General features: G+C 41.4%; 1 protein-coding gene across 4 annotated transcripts; it reads left to right on the forward strand.

The window, feature by feature from the left end:
* The first annotated feature begins 148 nt into the window (after window positions 1-148).
* LOC109918074 (T-cell-specific guanine nucleotide triphosphate-binding protein 2-like) lies at window positions 149-8037 on the forward strand. 4 transcript variants are annotated; one of them, XM_048605059.1, is made up of 2 exons: window positions 149-493; window positions 6615-8037. In XM_048605059.1, the coding sequence occupies exon 2, from the start codon at window positions 6621-6623 to the stop codon at window positions 7857-7859; it is 1239 nt and encodes a 412-aa protein (XP_048461016.1). In that variant the 5' UTR covers window positions 149-493; window positions 6615-6620; the 3' UTR covers window positions 7860-8037. The 4 variants fall into 4 exon arrangements, with proteins under 4 accessions (XP_048461016.1, XP_048461015.1, XP_048461018.1 ...); XM_048605058.1 differs by having other exon boundaries at window positions 154-323; XM_048605061.1 differs by lacking the exon at window positions 149-493 and adding an exon at window positions 1297-1363.
* The last annotated feature ends 10648 nt before the right edge of the window (window positions 8038-18685 follow it).

Below are 18685 nucleotides of genomic sequence, written 5' to 3' on the forward strand. Positions count from 1 at the left end.
AAAGTGTAAAAAAAAATCTTGCACTCTTATTGCTAACAATATCTGAAGGTGAGGCCCACAGTTTAAATTATGCAAACTGTTTGCAGTAAGTTGCTCTGTGCTGCCTCTGTCACTGCACCAATGAACAGAGTGCATTCCACTTCCTGCCCTGTTATTTCTGAGCCCTCCCCTTTCCCTTTGGCAAATTCTTTAGTTGCAGTTTCATTTTCTCTGAAAGCTCCTGCAGCTGCCAAATGTGGATTAAAACATCACAATTTCTAGGTGTTTGCACTTCAAAAGCACCCTGAATTGGAAGAGAAAGAGCAGTGAAGGAACAGTACAATGTAAGTACTTTCCTTTTCCACCGCCCCCCCTCCCGGGTCACTGGTGAAACCAGTTACAGGTCTCTGTGTGTGGAATGTCTGTGTACTGTTCAGTTCCTTGCCAATAATTTGCAACGCTGAAGTGCAGAGTTCGGAGAAAGTGGTGGACGGGCTCTGGGATCAGACACACAGTGAGTGAAAGTTACAAAATTACATTTTCATTCCTTTCTCTTCTATCTCCCTTCATTATCTCCAAGTTCATCTTGCTCCTGAGACACAAACCCTGCTGCCTCAGCCCTATTCTGTTTGCCTGAATTCAGTTCATGTCTCCCATAATGGCTGTTATCATTAACCATTCTATCTTCTTGGATGGGACCTACTGTTTCTGCCACCATCACCGCTCTTCTTAAAAACTACCCTCGACCCCATCCTTGTAAACTAATGCCCAATTTCCAGCCTTCCTATCAGCTCAAGTCCTTGACCATGCTGCCACCTCCCAGACCCATGCCCATATTTCCTGGGACTCCATTTTTGGATCTCTCCATTTTGATTTCCACCCCTGCTGTCGGATGGAAATAGCTCTTATCAATGACACAATGACTATATGATTATGACATAAATATAAACTTCCCAGGTATGTTATGTGCACAAAAAGCAGGTCAAATCAAACTTGGCCAATTAAAGTCCCATTGCACTACTCCCAACTGCAAGAACCATGTCTTTTTATTTTGTGATTTTAAAACCTGTGGACAGAAATGACAAAGAGCTATTTTAAAATCAATGTTTTAAAGGATGGCTGCAGCTTTGAAAATAAGTTACATGATATCCACACTAAGTATCATGTAAATAACTATTTGAACAAGGAGTATTTACAGAATTATAGACAATTTGGAGCTGACAGGGTGTACTGAAGCAATTTTTGCTAGCAACAGGAAGTTGATTGATCAATGAGTTAATGACCAGTTATTGATGACAGACACCCTTTTGCCCACCAACAACTGCATGATTGGTTCCCAGGTAAATTGAACAGCTTGGGCTGAGAACAAGTTACAGAGAGAAAGGTAAGTGTTCAGTTCTTCCCCAAATCAGGAGCAATCTCCCTGTTCTCTGCAGTCAACACGGGCTGTAAACCAGAGAAAAACCAGTTTCTCTTACCTGCAAGAATTGTTGTAAGCTGTGACCTTTAATTGATAAGTCAGAAGTCTTTGATAACTGAGGCAGCAACCTTGTGATTGTCACTAACTAGAGAAAGATGACTGAGACAGTGTGCTAGTCAACAGAAGAATCACAAGGGATCATGTAAACATTAGAACGTGAGAACAATGATTCTCTTTGCTGTTGTTTCCCTCCATCGATAACTATTTCACCTTTTCTGTGTGTGTGTGGAGGGTTGGGAGAGTTAATAAGTGAATTTCAGGTTTAATTAGTTGCATTATATGCTAATGGTTTATAGCTGTTCACCTGTAGCTAGAGTCTAATTGATTGTAATAATAGTGATTCTTGTTCAGAACAGAGACCTGATTAGTGCTTCACATCAATCTGGGTCTGAAAGATGGGTAAATTGGGAACTTTTGCATAGATTTTAAAGTTGTTAATTTTCATGACGACTCCGGGAATATCAGGGCTTGATTTCCAGAACATTACCCCGGGTAAGGTATGACACAATCATCAAAGTGATGGATGGTATTGTTCACAATACTATTAGACCTGCCAGAACTCCCAAGTCTGCTGTTGAAGTGTTCTTTAAAAGCAACACTGACATTTCCTGTTCACAGCCTTTACACTTGGCAAAAGGAGAAAGTTAGACCAAATTTTCCCAGGTGTTACCCAGCAGCCCCCTCAAAGGATAAATCAACCTGTAGCCTAGTTGTGTGTGGTGGGTGAATCTTTGACCTGTGGTTCTCTCAGCATCACATATTGCTGAGTGAGTTTATTATGTGGTGAGTCAGGTACTGGGACAGCCCAGTCTCACTGCAGTGAGGAACCTTTATTGAACATTATCTGACTTCCTTACTTAGGTGCCTGAAAAAGGAACCAAGTCCAATAAGATTGAGAGAACAGGCACCCTTTTTCATCAACAGGCTATAAATTGTGGGTCTACTGACATGGACTGCAGCAGTTCAAGAAGGCAACTCATCACCACCTTCTCAAAGGCAACTAGGGATGGGTGACAATGCTGGCACACATCCTACAAAAATAAATTTTAAAAAAATGTCTTGGGATCTATCGTGTTACCCAAGAAGGCAGGGATTTGTTTGAATCCAAAACAGAACTTATTTCTGTTTCTGTTTCTATTTAGACCTTCAGTATCCACAGTTGTTTGTTTTATTTTGAGGCAGGGATGGTCTCCTGGTGAAGGAAGGCACTGATACAATTCAGTCCACACAGTTAGTAGCGCCATTGAAGAACATAACCACTGGCTGTTGTAATAACCACTCCTCGGGTAATGTTTCCTGCTTGCTACGGTTCCAGATGGGTTAGCACAAAACGGGTGAGGAGGGGTAAACTAGCTCCCCTTGGTTATTTGTCTGCCTTCCTCGGTTGATTGCAGCAAATTTTAATTTTAAAAGGATCCCTTCATTTCAGGATAGCTTATAGTTAAAAGTATCTATTTATAATTTTAAAAGAAGTCAATGTAATCATAGTTCCTTGAATTAACAAAAAGAGCAAGTTACTAGTTACTAAGCAGGTGAAGAAATAATAACTCAACAGGAATACACAGTGATTAAAAATAAGAGTCCAAAAACACAAAAGTTAAAAATAAGATGTACAGATCGGCCTCTGGACTGTTGCTGAAAACTGGATAGCTGAACATTGTGACTACTGCAGTGGAGGTTGCCTTCAGCATCAATGTTGGAGGCTGAACTGTCAATTTTGAATTCTTGGCTTTGGAGGTTAATTGAGGTTTATCCTAATTACTTTTGACTGTAGCTGACTCAGAGTCAGAAAAGTCTTATCCATTCTTTTACCTGCAGTGCTGGGGTATTTAAATGGCTGTTCTCAGAGCTGTGTCCTACATAGCAGACTAGTCCATGTGCTAAGATGTAAGGGTACAAAAAATACAGCCTAGCATTGTCACGTTCTTTTTTGGCTGTAACAGACTTTTTTTTTAGCAGCACACTTTTGAGTTAAGAGTTAACAATATCCTTGGTATTTTCGGTTCTGATTATAAGATTGAAGAGGATTCATGTGAGTTTAGATTTGAACTGGTGCTGAGGCCTTGACTCACAATGAGACATTTAGAAGGTATCTGAAATCTGCAACCTCTGGTTACTGATGGCTTCTGTAGATTCAATTTTTCTCTCTTATTTCTGTCGTAGCTTTGAATATCTCTGTTAAATCTCTCCTTCACGATCTGTTCTCCAAAGATAAATTATTTTTCTCCAGATCGACCAGGAATGGTTAACAAATGCTGGCCTTGCCAGCAATACTTACATCCCATGTAGGGTTGTGAATATGTTAGCTTTTTTTTTCATTTCAGAGCGTATGAACTGGCAATTGATTTTGTCCAGTTTTGGGTTGGGGATGCTGTCAGTATAGAATCTCCTCCTAAACTCAATGTGATTACATTGACTCCTTTTAAAATTATTAATGGATACCTGTAACAATAAGCTAACCACAAAGGAAGGGATCCTTTTTAAAATTAACCTTGCTGTGTTCAGCTGAGGAAGGCAAGAGAATAACCAAGAGGACCTAGTTTGTTGAAATGGCAGGCAACTGGATGTTCACTGTAATTTTTGTGCACGGAATGTAGGTGTTTTGTAAAGTGGTCACCCAGCCTGTGTTTTATCTCCCCAGTGTAGAGATGACCCACTTGTGAGCAGCAAACACAGTTGACTAGATTGTGTGAAGTGCAGGTAAATTGCTGCTTCACCTGAAAGGTGTGCCTGGGGCCTTGAATAGTGAGGAAGGAGTAAGTAAACGGGCAGGTTTTACATATTCTGCAGTTGCTTGGGAAAGTGCCGTTGGGGGTGGGGATATTGAGAAAGAAGAGCAGTAGACCAGGGCTGCTATCGCACTCAACCCATTGTCAGCTACTAATAGTCCCCATTAGCAACAATTCATTCTCCCTGGCTGACCTTACCCACTGCTTTGTCTGCCCAATCATTTTACTCTATCATTGATTCCTGCCTCCAACGTCCACCTCATCTTTAAGTTGTATTACAAACTTATCCTAGCTACATCACTTCTGAAGAAGGGTCACTGGATCCAAAATGTTAAGTCTGCTTTCTCTCCACAGATTGTCCCAGACCTACTGAGATTTTCCAGCCAATTCTATTTTTGTACAAGACACTCATTAGACCTCAGCTGGAGTACAGTGTGCAATTGTAAGCACCACATTATAGGAAGGATGTGAATACATTGGAGAGAATGCAAGAGTGATTTACTAGAATGGTTCCAGGAATGCAAAAATTCAGTTAGGAGGAGACTCTCTGAAATAACTGCACAGAGGCTGGTATCCCATCACCAAGTCACCCTTTATTTACTTGTGCACAGTATACTGGCTATGGCCAGCCAGCCAGCTTGGAGTCAGTTCCCTGAACTGAGGAGATCCCAAATCTCCTGGTTACATTGGTCAGCCAAGGTTTCCTTGATTGGCCAGGTTAACAATGCCAATCAAGGATATCATAGTCAACAAGATCCATCTGGTTCCAATCACTACACTTTCAAAATCATGAGTGAGCTAGATAGAGTAAATTGGGAGAGCTGCTTCCACTCTTAAAAGGAATAAAGAACAATAGGGCATAGACATAAAGGGATATGCAAACTAAACAAGGGTGAAATGAGGAAAAAAAATGGTTTCACTCAGTGAGTAGTTAGGGTATGGAATGTACTGCTGGCAAATGTGGTGGAGGCAGGTTAAATTGAGACATTGAAGAGGGCATTAGGTGGAAATAGTGTACAGGCACGTGGGGAAAAGGCAGGAGGGGTTGGCACAAGGTAATTAAACTGGTGTAGGCACAACAGGCCAAATAGCCTCCTCTTTGCAGGAACAGTTTCTGTGAATTCGAAACTCCTTGTCCCACATATCCAGGTGGATGACAGTGCAGAAGTTCTTAGATTACAGGAGGATTTTAATGGATTGGGTAGATGGGAAAATGCACTTTACAAGACAAGAGAGTACTCAATGAATGGCAGACACTTGGAAGCTCAAAGGAACAAGGCAGTCTTGGGGTGTTGTCCACAATCGCTGAAGGTAGCAGGATAGGTTAATGGGGTAGTTAAGAAGGCATACAGGGCACTGGCCTTTATCAATCACATGTTCTGAGAGGATTGAGATAACAATGTTTAAAGTAATGAAAGATGGGATATGTTTAATGGAAGCAGGTTGCTTCTAAAGATTGCGAGGTCAAATACCCAGAACTGTAGAGAAAAGATGAAGTGTTAGAGATTTCAATCAGTGATCAAGAGAAACATCTTTACATTGGGATTTGCGAAACTGTGGGATTAACTTCCAGGATTAGTGACTGGAGCACAAAGTTTACTAGTCACAAAGTTCAATAGTTTATAATACTGGCAAAGTTCAATAGATTATAAGAGCAAAGAGGTTATGTTGGAGTTGTACCGAACTTTGGTTAGGCCACTGCTGCAATAGTGTATGCAGTTCTGGTCACTACACCTCTGGAAGGATGTGATTGCACTGGAGGGGGTAGAGAGGAGATTCACCGGGATGTTGCCTGGAATGGAGCACTTTAGCGGTAAATTCAGATTGTCGTCTTCAGAGCAGAGAAGGCTGAGAGGGGACCTGATAGAGGTATATAAGATTGAGGTGCATGGACAGGGTGAGTAGAAAACAGCTTTAGTCAAAGGGTCAAGAACAAGGGGGAATAATTTTAAGATGATAGGAAGGAAGTTTAGATGGGATTTAAGGAAAGCTTTTTTTCATCCAGAGGGTGATGAGGGTTTGGAGTGCACTGCCTGGGAGGGGAGTTGAGGCAGATAACCTCACAACCTTTAAGAAGTACTTAGACGAATGCTTGAAGTTTCGGACAAAGGCCCATCTGTTCTGTACTGTACGATTCTACAATTTGACATCAGTATTCACATCCTTGATTCACCCAAGAACAATTTCCATGACACGATAATAATTTCAGCCTGTGTCATTATCCAGTACTGTGTTGGATTTTCCCATGATTAATCTTTATCAAACATTTCTAGTGGGGAGACTTACTTTTTAGACAGCACTATTTAACATGGGGACAAGACTAAACAGTTAGCAAAGGGACAAATTATAACCTGTAAAAGTTTGAAACTTCTCAGTATTCCTGAACTCAGGAATATATAACATTTGTGTATTAATGTTCTTTGCAGAGATCAATGGCCCAGTCCACTCTCTCCAAGTTCTTCACTCCTCAGGACAGTAGGAACCTACAACATCAGTACAATATGGGGGATTTAGAAACTGTGATTCTTCAGATGAAGAGGAAGTCTGACAATTTAAACCACATGCAGCTGAACATTGCAGTGATGGGGGATGTGGGCTCAGGGAAGTCCACCTTCATTAATGCAATGAGAGGACTTCAGAGTGATGACCAAGGAGCTGCTCCAACTGGGAATGAAGAAACCAGGATTGAGCCAACCGAGTATCCTTATCAAGATCTGCCTCATGTCCAACTCTGGGATCTTCCAGGAACAAATTCCTTTGGTTTTGAACTAAATCATTACTTAACGAAGGTGAATTTTGAAAACTATGACTTTTTCATTATTATTTCTCAATCTCGATTCAGAGAGAATGATGCAGATCTTGCCAAAAAGATTCAAGAACAAGGCAAAGAGTTTTACTACGTCCGGGCCAAAATAGACAATGATGTCCGGTCACTGAAGAGACAAGGTGCTGACCTTAATGAAGGCTGGGACAGGATCCGCAGAGACTGTGTCAGTAACTTCCAAAGTGTAGAGGTTACACCACCAGCTATTTTTCTGATCTCTAGTTTTGATCGAGAGGAATATGACTTTCCTGAATTAAAGAACACACTCGCCAGGGATCTCCCACGCATTAAATCAAACATCTTCTCACTGTCAATCCCAAAGATTATGACAGAAATTACAGAATACAAACAAAGGATGTTACAGAAGAGAGTCTGGATATTGACCATTTTCAATGGATCAGTAGGTGCATTACCATTACCATTAAAAGTGCCAGTTCAAATGCCAGGTTCATTGCCAGTTCAAACATTAATGCCAGTGTTGTCATTTATCACTATTGTTGGGCTGACAGTTGTTGGGTGGATATACCTTCGGAAACAGCTGGGAGTCAGTGATAAGTTTCTTCAACGTTTGGCCAGCAAAATCTCCAAGCCAAGTTCCATTCTGAAAGCTGAAATGAATTACCAATTGCCAAGTAAAATGCCACCAGCTGCTACCAACACCCTCTTAGGAATCACCCTCATCACGTACATGATAACTAGGACCAGACGTAGCTTCAGTCCAATGACCCTGTCTATCTTCGGAGCAGTGTCATCCTTTGTTTTTACCTACAAGTTGTTGAAGAATTCTCTGAGTCAGCATTTGGAAACAGTACAACAGTTAGTGAAGAGTGCATTGACTACAGAGTGACATGACCCTGTGGACATTACACCAATCAACTTAGTGATGTTTAATATAGAATGTGACAGATTAATCTGATCAGGTCCCAGGTCAAAATCATTCTCTGTTCCGAGCATAAGACATATTCCTGGCCTTCATTGGTGTTATTACACTTTATTTTAATAAGAATAAATGAAGATAAACTGTACCAATGTTCATTTGTGTATAGGATGGGCTGAAGGGCTAAACTTGTTGATAATATTGACAGCTGCATGACTTGAATGAGTCCTGTGAACATTCTTGTATGTGCCAAAGATGGCACAATCAACGTGTTTTCCTGTAGTTGCTTTCCCTGTGCCTGGCTATTTGTCGCACTGTCTAAGAGAGAGAGTTCCGTTCCAAGTCTCTGGACTTCACCTTGGACCGAGATCACAAACAGTGCCAAAAACAACCTCCACCTCCGTCAATTGAGGGGTCCCTGACGGGCAGAAGAACGTGAGGATTATTGTTTTTTTCTTCATCTCTTTTTCATTCTTTTTATTTCCTTAATAAATGTTCCTTTCTTTTTTGGTCTTTTATTATTACTCAATAAATGTTCATATTTAAGTAAATTGCTGTTGACAAGGTTCCTTTTAAGCACATTTAACTGAATCCGAAGAGAACCGCTTGGATGCACTTTGTGATCCAAAACATTTTTGACGAAGATGGGGTTCGGGAAAATGTTTAAGAGAAGGAAAAAGTAACCTGACACTCCAGAGACCTTCTGTATTCCAGGGTGAAGTGCAGCAGACTCTGGATTCAGGTCTGTAGCTAACATGTTAGCACAATTAGGACCCCCAAAATGATGGGGGACAGTTATAACTGGAGAACAAGAGAACTGGAGGCCAGGTTTCTGCACTGTGCAAGTGCACTGAACCTTGTAGAAGGTTTGTGGTCTGGTTTGAATGCACCTTTGTTTGTTGGTTACTAAATGTCATCTTGTACAATTTGTCTCTTTTTTTTTCCCTGGAGTTCGAGATCTGGGATACTTTGAAGTTTGAGTTTGCGTTTTGGGAACGTATGATGGTTTGAAAGTGTGTTCTGTGCCTCTATCAGTGTGGGATATGTATGGTTAATGTAATGTCCTTTTTAAGAAACCATCAGTGGTTGTGTAAAGGAAAAAAATCTGTGAAATGTGATTTAAAAATTTGGTTCGTAAAGCTTGGTAAAAAATTTACCTTTGGAATTGGCTCCATGTTGGTTTGGATTTGAGTAATTTATAATTCCAGAAATTACCACGTTTGGAATTTCATTTTCTCGCCAGAGTGGAATTCCAGATATTGTTTTAACATGAGTGAATCCTTAAATCCTGATGATAAGGTTGACTCATTGTTAATATCCAAGAGATATGGACATTGGAATGTTGAAAATGCAACTCCCTGTTCACAAGGGGTTTAGGAAAGGCAAATTTAACAAAGGAGTGGGCTTTTCCTTCCTTCAAGGAGGAAGAGAGATGGATGACATAATTACGTGCAGGAGTTTATGCCCCATTCGCTTTTTTGAATCTGTAGTGGACTAATACTAATTAACCCATTCTGCTTGATGTAGAATGGATGGAACTTGTTTGTTTTTTTTTAGAAATTGGAGACACTGAAGGCTGAACCCATTTGCAGAACTTTTAACGTCGCAACACAGTGATGGATAAGGCACCCTCAACCCATTAAGCCATTCATCAATAACACATTTCAGTGTTGGGGAAGTACTGTGGAAGTATAAGTTGTAGTGAGTGTCAGGAATCTTGAAACCACTGAGCCTGGGTACACTTAAGCATATCATGACAAAATCTATATTAAGACTCATATGCCCTGTTACTCAAAAAAAAATTGAATGGAATAGTTATCTGAAAATTTAAAAGAATTCTGGGAAACGATAAAGTGCATGCACACCGTCTCAATGGTTTCAATGCATGAAAATGGTTAGTGACTTTAAGAGAGTAAACAGAGTATTGAATTTGGAAAAAATTGATATCGAGATATATCAAATATCTAGAATGAGTCATCAAGTAACTTTTTAAAAAAAAAAAAGGGTCATCTTCGAGAAAGAACAAACAGAAATGTTTGACTTATGTTTTAAAATATTAGAAGGTTATGTTCCAAGGACTACAAATTTCTGGAATTAGATAAAGTGGTAATAGTTAAGTTGCAAAATTGGATGAGATGAAGGAATTAATGGTGGAAACTGATAGCAGAAGAGAAAAAAATTAGAATAATGGGTTGAAGCGGCAGTTCAGGTTAAGATGTTACAGTAATTAAAAGGAAGTTTAGATGAGAGCACGAAACTCTTGGTGATGTTTGTGTCCTTGTCTTTCCTTTTTAAGAGAACTGATTTGGTAATCAAGGCACTACCCAAGGCATTGGGACCATACGTGGAGAGATAAGTAAAACCTCATAGATCATTTGATAAGATCAAGTGGGAGTCCAGAATGCGTGACATGGTCTGAGGACACCGATGTAAGTGTGCAAAAGTGAATATTGCCTTGGAGGTAACAAACGTGACATGGTAAAAAACATGCACTGAAGAATGGGTCTCAGACATATACACCAACTTGACGAAAGGATTAGTGTGGCTTCGAAGAGTACAAAGACATAATTTAAACAATAAGATACGGACACATAATCCACAGAAAACTGACTTTAAAACAATGAAAGTAGTAGTAGTGAAATGAATGTAAAAAGAATTACAATCAAAATAAAAAGTGTGATTGGCTATTGTGTCAAAATGAAAGAATATGGATTCTGATAGGAGTAATAGTGGACTGAGTGAAAGGGCCCATCGGATGAGATACAGATACAAAGGCTCAAGATGGGGTATGACGCATGATCTCCAGTGTTTAAATCAGTAGGTGAAATCTAACAGGACAGTTAGTGTATGTGAAAGAAGGCGGAGCTAAGATTCAGGTGGTGTAAAAGTCTATGGTAAGGGAACCCCAGGGAAAATAAAAAGCGGGAAGCAATACTTGAAGGTAAAGCCTGATGAGCATTAGAGCTGTACTGTTTGATCCACGTATATTGTAGCTCAAAGCGGGTACTTGCATGTGGAGGTATGTATCATTGAATGGTAACATCATTCATTAAATTAGCAAGGAAGGAAACGTATTGAAGAAGTATTCTCAAGACAGATACAGATGAAGAGAGCTGGAGAAATTTTGAGTCCATGTATGATGTTATTTTACTGTTATTGGGTGAAGTGATCTGTGGATAGGGAACTGGAGAATTAAGAAAAAACACAAATTAAGGAAACTGAATCTGGAATATACTGAATTTTAGAGCACATTATGTAAACAGATTAACTGAAAAAGAACGTGGACGATATTCTGGCCATCTCAATCAGATGGCATGACTTGCCAGGTCCATCATGGCCTTGACTGTACATCAGTGGTGAGATATATATTTAAGGGTTGGTCCCCAAAGGCCACTGCAACTTGATGGTACACCCTATTGTATTGTTTGTACTGATGCTAGTTATTTTCGTTGTAGTCTTAATCTTCTAGTGTAGGTTACATACTCTTAATATACGTTCCTGTGCGGCTGTCGCTGATTTGCATCTGCATCTGCAATTGTAACATGCGCTGTCAAATATCATCGGGTGGATTGTATAGGATGGGCCGAAGGGCTAAACTTGTTGATGATATTCGAAAGCTGCGTGACCTTGAATGAGTCCTGTGAACATTCCTGTACGTGCCGAAGATGGCGCAATCAACGTGTTTTTCTGTAATTGTTTTTCTGTGCCTGGCTGTTTGTTACGCCGCATAAGTTTTGTTCCAAGTTTCTGGGCTTCACCTTGGACTGAGATTGCTAATGGTGCAATCTCAGCTTCCAGACCAGCCATCGAACGAGCAGCCCCCAATGGGCAGAAGGGTGTGAGGCTTATTATTTCTTTTTTCCTCTCTTTAACATTCTTTTTATTTACTTAATAAATGTTCCTTTTTTTTGTCTTTTATTATTACTCAATAAATGGTCATATTGAAGCAAATTGCTGTTGACGAGCCTTCTCTTAATTACATTTAACTAAATCCGAAAGCAATTGCTTGAATGCACTCCATGATCCAAGACAGCTTTCATTTAGATTTAATTTACTGCTTCTTCAGCTCCTTTACCGAGCATTGCTTACTATGAGCCATTGCACCAATGATTTGAATGAGGTCGATCGAGGATCAAAATGTGAGAGTCACTTGTCACTATTGAATCTTGTGTTCCAGACACCAATCCTGGAAGTTAATCCCACAGTTTCACAAATCCCTATATAAAGATGTCCCCCCTGCCGCCCTGCCAACCCCGGCCTCATCCCATGACCAACCCTCCCTCTCATCCCCGCCTCCTTGACCTGACACAACCTGTCCGTCTTCTCTCCCACCCATCCAGCCCTCGTACCTCACTGACCAATCCCCACCATTCCCTACCTGCACTCACCTATCACCATCCCACTTACTTTCCCCAGCCCCACCCCTCCTCTCTATTTATTTCCCAGCTTGCTTTTCCCTCCCCATTTCCGAACAAGGGTCCTGATCTGAAACGTCAACATTCCTGTTCCTCTGATGCTGCCTGGCCTGCTGTGTTCATCCAGCTGCACACTGAGTTATCTCTGACTCCAGCATCTGCAGTTCTTACTATTTCTCTGAAGCCTGTTTGAAGTCTCTAACACTTCATCTTTTCTCTGTAGTTCTAGGCATTTGACCTTTCGAGTTTTATCAAATACATCCCATCTTTCATTATTTTAAACATTGCTTTCTCAATCCCCTTTAGAACACATGTTGAATATGAATAGGGTGAGCCCTGACAGAAAGGGCACAAAGTGAGAATGAGCTGAAGAGACAAAGCCATCTACTTTACTGGACGAGGAACACACTGGTCTTGTCTGATGTCCCAATCTTGATCTGTTACAAAATCACATCTCATAGTCTCAGTAATTAGTTGCTGTAAACTACAAACACAGATCACACCTGTCTGTGCTTGTATTATCTATCTCTCAGCTCTCCAGAGTGAGGAGGAAAGGGAAAGGAAGGCTTCTCATTCCCACGGGCAGCTGCTTGTATTACTCTATAACCTTTACTGTTCAAATAAAGTACCTCCCTTCAAGCATCTGTAATGGTTCATTTGGAGAATATTTTCTCCCCAGTCTGAGTGACAACAACAACCTGCATTTATATAGCATCTTCAAGACATCTCAGACTGCTTCACAGGAGCATTATCTAATGTAATATGACATTTAGTCACAGAGAAAATATTTGGGCAGATAAACACAAGCTTGGTCAAAGAGGTAGATTGTAACTAAGCATCTTAAAGGTGCAAAGTCAAGTACAGGGAGGGGTATGCTGATTTGTTTGTTGAATGTTTGAATGTTGTTCACTGAATGTTAGATAATTAGATACAGAGAAATGTCAAGAGAGGCAGCCAGTTAACATCAATATACCAAGTGATATCATGTCTATCATCCCTGGCACCGAGAAGCAGCAAGTAGTTAAGAAGGAGGAAGGAGTCTTGGATAGTTTCTTAGGAAACTATTGAAAATGCTACTCAGCAATTTCATCAATTCACACCGTGAAATATCAAGAAATGACGAACGCACTGCATTGATACAGCAACCGTCCTGGATTTGCTGATGAGGACTTGCACTCCAAACACCTTAGCCTCGGTCCAAACACAGACTAAACAGATGAAATCCAGAGATAAAGTGAGAGCAACTGCCCTTGACATCAAGACCCTATTTGACTGAGTATGGAATCAAGGAGCCGCAGGTAAACTGAAGTCTATAGGTATCGGGGGCAAATTCTCTGCTGGTGGGAGTCATACTTGGCACATCAGAAGATAATTGTGGTAGTCGGAGGTCATTCATCTCAGCTCCAGAACATCTCTGCAGTAGTTCCTCATGTCTTGGGATCAAACATCTTCAACTGCTTCATCGATGATCTTCCCTCCACCAAAAGGTCAGAAGTGGGGTGTTCGCTGATGATTGCACAGTGTTCAGTACCATTCGCAACTCCTCAGATACTGAAGTAGTCCCTTTTCAAATGCAACAAGATCTGGACAATATCCAGGATAGAGCTGACAAATAGCAAGTGAAAAGTTGCAGCACAGTGGTTAGCATTGCTGCCTCACAGTACCAGGGACCTGAGTTCAATTCTACCCTCAGGTGATGCTTGTGAGGATTTTGGACATTCTCCCTGTGCCTGCATTTGTTTTCTGAGTGCTCCAGTTTCCTCCCACAATCAAAAGATGTGCGGGTTAGGTGGATTGTCCATGGTGTCCAGGGATGTGCAGGCTAAGTGGGTTAGCTATTGGAAATGCAGGGTTACAGGGATGGGGTAGAGGAGTGGGTCTGGATGGGATTCTCTTTGGAATTTTTGCTATTACTGAGACTTGGTTGAGGGAAGGGCAAGATTGGTAACTAAATATCCCAGGATATAGATGCTTCAGGTGGGATAGAGAGGGAGGTAAAAGGGGTGGAGGAGTTGCATTACTGGTCAAAGAGGATATCACAGCTGTGCTAAAGGAGGGCACTATGCAGAACTCGAGCAGTGAGGCAATATGGGCAGAGCTCAGAAATAGGAAGGGTGTGGTAACAATGTTGGGGCTGTACTACAGGCCTCCCAACAGCGAGCGTGAGATAGAGGCATAAATATGTAGACAGGTTATGGAAAGATGTAGGAGTAACAGGGTGGTGGTGATGGGAGATTTTAATTTTCCCAACATTGACTGGGATTCACTTAGTGTTAGGGGTTTACATGGAGCAGAATTTGTAAGGAGCATCCAGGAGGGTTTTCTAGAGCAGTATGTAAATAGTCCAACTCGGGAAGGGGCCATACTGGACCTGGTGTTGGGGAATGAGCCCGGCCAGGTGGTTGAAGTTTCAGTAGGGGGATTACTTTGGGAATAGTGATCACAATTCTGTAAGTTTTAGAATACTGATGGACAAAGACGAGAGTGGTCCTAAAGGAAGAGTGCTAAATTGGGGGAAGGCCAACTATAGCAAAATTCGGCAGGAGCTGGGGAATGTGGATTGGGAGCAGCTGTTTGAGGGTAAATCCACATTTGATATGTGGGAGGCTTTTAAAGAGAGGTTAATTAGAGTGCAGGACAGACATGTCCCTGTGAAAATGAGGGATACAAAGGGCAAGATTAGGGAACCATGGATGACAGGTGAAATTGTGAGACTAGCAAAGAGGAAAAAGGAAGCATACATAAGGTCTAGATGACGGAAAACAGACAAAACTTTGGAAGAATACCGGGAAAGTAGGACCAATATAAAATGAGGTAATAAGAGGGCTAAAAGGGGTCATGAAATATCTTTAGCAAACAGGGTTAAGGAAAATCCCAAAGCCTTTTATTCATACATAAGGAGCAAGAGGGTAACTAGAGAAAGGGTTGGCCCACTCAAGGACAAAGGAGGGAAGTTATACGAGGAGTCAGAGAAAATGAGTAAGATTCTTAATGAGTATTTTGCGTTGGTATTCACTGAGGAGAGGGACATGACGGATGTTGAGGTTAGGGATAGATGTTTGATTATGGTCGGTCAAGTCAGCACAAGGAGGGGGGATGTGTTGGGTATTCTAAAAGGCATTAGGGTGGACAAGTCCCCAGGTCCAGATGGGATCTATCCCAGGTTACTGAGGGAAGCGAGAGAGGAAATAGCTGGGGCCTTAACAGATATCTTTGCAGCATCCTTGAGCACGGGTGAGGTCCCGGAGGACTGGAGAACTGTTAATGTTGTCCCCTTGTTTAAGAAGGTTAGCAAGGATAATCCAGGAAATTATAGACCGGTGAGCCTGACGTCAGTGGTGGGGAAGCTGCTGGAGAAGATACTGAGGGATAGCGTCTATTTACATTTGGAAGAAAATGGGCTTATTGGTGATGCAGGGAAGGTCATGTCTTACCAACTTGATAGAATTCTTTGAGGAAGTGACAAAGTTGATAGATGAGGTAAGGGCTGTAGATGTTATATTCATGGACTTCAGTAAGGCATTTGATAATGTTCCCCATGGTAGGCTGATGGAGAAAGTGAAGTCACATGGAGTCCAGGGTGTACTAGCTAGATGGATAGAGAACTGGCTGGGCAACAGGAGACAGACAGTTGTAGTGGAAGGGAGTTTCTCAAAGTGGAGAACTGTGACCAGTTGTGTTCCACAGGGATCCATGTTGGGATCATTGTTGTTTGTGATATACATAAATGATCTGGAGGAAGGTATAGATGGTCTGATTAGCAAGTTTGCAGATGACACTAAGATTGGTGGAGTAGCAGATAATGAAGGGGACTGTCGGAAAATGCAGCAGAATATAGATAGATTGGAGAGTTGGGCAGAGAAATAGCAGATGGAGTTCAATCCAGGCAAATGCGAGGTGATGCATTTTGGAAGATCCAATTCAAGAGCGAACTATACGGTAAATGGAAAAGCTTTGGGGAAAATTGATGCACAGAGAGATCTGGGTGTTCATGTCCATTGTACCCTGAAGGTGGCAACGCAGGTGGATAGAGTGGTCAAGAAGGCATACGGCATGCTTTCATTCATTGGACGGGGTATTAAGTACAAGAGTTGGCAGGTCATGTTACAGTTGTATAGGACTTTGGTTCGACCACATTTGGAATACTGCGTACAGTTCTGGTCGCCACATTACCAAAAGGATGTGGATGCTTTGGAGAGGGTGCAGAGGAGGTTCACCAGGATGTTGCCTGGTATGGAGGGCGCTAGCTATGAAGAGAGGTTGAGTAGATTAGGATTATTTACATTAGAAGGACGGAGGTTGAGGGGGGACCTGATTGAGGTCTACAAAATCATGAGAGGTATAGACAGGGTGGATAGCAAGAAGCTTTTTCCCAGAGTGGGGGACTAATTACTAGGGGTCACGATTTCAAGGTGAGAGGGGAAAAGTTTAAGGGAGATATGCATGAAAAGTTATTTACGCAGAGGGTGGTGGGTGCCTGGAATGCGTTGCCAGCGGAGGTGGTAGAGGCGGGCACGATAGCGTCATTTAAGATGTATCTAGACAGATACATGAATGGGCAGGGAGCAGAGGGATACAGATCTTTGGAAAATAGGTGACAGGTTTAGATAGAGGTTCTGGATCGGCGCAGGCTTGGAGGGCCGAAGGGCCTGTTCCTGTGCTGTAATTTTCTATGTTCTTTGTTCTTTGTTCTTTGTTTGGTAATGGGCCCAATGGGCCAAATAGCATGCTTCCACACTGCAGGGATTCTATGATTCTATGAACATTCACACCACACAAATGCCAGGCAATGACCATTTCAAGTAAGAGACAATCCAACCATTGGACTTTGACATTCAATGACATTGAAATTACTGAAACACCACTATCAACTTCCTGGCATTTATCATTAACCATACACTGAATTCGACTAGTTATACAAACAGAAAAGCAGATTAGAGACTAGGAATCCTGAAGAGAATAACTCATCCCCTGACTCCCCAAAGCCTGTCCATTATCGACAAGGTATAAGCCAGGAATGGGATGGACTGTTCCCCACTTGTCTGGATGAGTGCAGCCCCAACAACGCACAAGATGCTCCAGGCCTTCCAGGGCAAAGCAGACAACGTGACTCGCACCCCACCTATCACCTTCAACACTCAATCACTCCAACGAAGGTGCACAGTGGCCCATAAAGAAGATACATTCAGCAACAATGAGAGTTTCTTCAACAGCACCTTCTAATCTGTGTCATCTACCAGCTAGAGAAATTAGGGAGGCAGTAACATAGGAACGTGACCAGTTCTGGCTCCTCTCCAAGTTACACACAGTCCTGATTTGAAAAATATCATCATTCCTGTATCAGAGGATGTGTTAAAATCATGGAACTCCTTTGTTAACAGTGTTGTGGGTGTCCGTACACCAGCCAATATACAGGGGTGCGGAAGATGGCTCTCCAACACTTTCTCGAGGGTAATTAGGATTGACAATAGATGGTGGTCTTTAGAGCAATTCAGAGAATAACTCACCTCCTGACTCCCCAAAGCCTGTCCACTATCAACAAGGCATGAGTAATAAATATGAATGAATAAAGATTTCCTGAAATAACAGGGGATACAGTATTTGAGGGAAATGGCAAATGAACCAGAGATCCCATGAGGAAATATTCTGAATGGATTGAAGTATTATGATCTAGGATGCAGAGAATGAAAAGAGCATTGGAAGCAAATTCAGTAGTAAATTGCAAACAGGAATTCAATAACTACATGAATATTATTATTTTGCAGGGATGGAGTAAGAACAAAAGAGTGCAAATAATCAGATGTTCTTTCAAACAGCTGGCGGAAAGCTGATGGGCTGAATTGAATCATCCTGCGTTTTAACCTTGCATCAATCAATGTTATACAGCGCATTCCTTAACTCCAATATTCTAAGTCTTTACACCCAAATTCTAACAATGTAACTTCACCATCCTAAACTTAACAGCTACCACCCCAACATGCATACATTACTACCTTCAACCTTACCTAACACCTTAAATCCCAAGTGCTCATGAAGTGGGGTCACACAGAGTTCAGACCAGAGTTGTGAGTCAAAAAAACCCAGGAAATCTCTTGTTGATATTTCCAAAAACATTAGATTTTCAGCATGATCTTTTCCAGAAATTCACTTCACTCTAGGAGTCAAGTAACCAAAAACCAGGCAGAGTTTCATAAAGCCAATACAAAAGAAAACACATGCTTGTAATACAGTCTGGTCTGATTGAAACCAGTTTACATATATTTCTCAACTGTAAGGAGTGCACACTGATGTCTTAACTTAACTTCCTTTCAAATCATTCCTTCCAATGTAAGGTACAAGCAGCATTTGTCACCATTTCATCACCATTGAAACTCCTAAAAG

This window comes from Rhincodon typus, chromosome 14 (genome assembly GCF_021869965.1).
Source record: "Rhincodon typus isolate 14 chromosome 14, sRhiTyp1.1, whole genome shotgun sequence".
Lineage (NCBI taxonomy): Eukaryota > Metazoa > Chordata > Chondrichthyes > Orectolobiformes > Rhincodontidae > Rhincodon > Rhincodon typus.

Excerpts from the sequence above, each read along its gene's own strand:
- LOC109918074 (XM_048605059.1), top strand. The coding sequence starts at position 6,621 with ATGGCCCAGTCCACTCTCTCCAAGTTCTTCACTCCTCAGGACAGTAGG.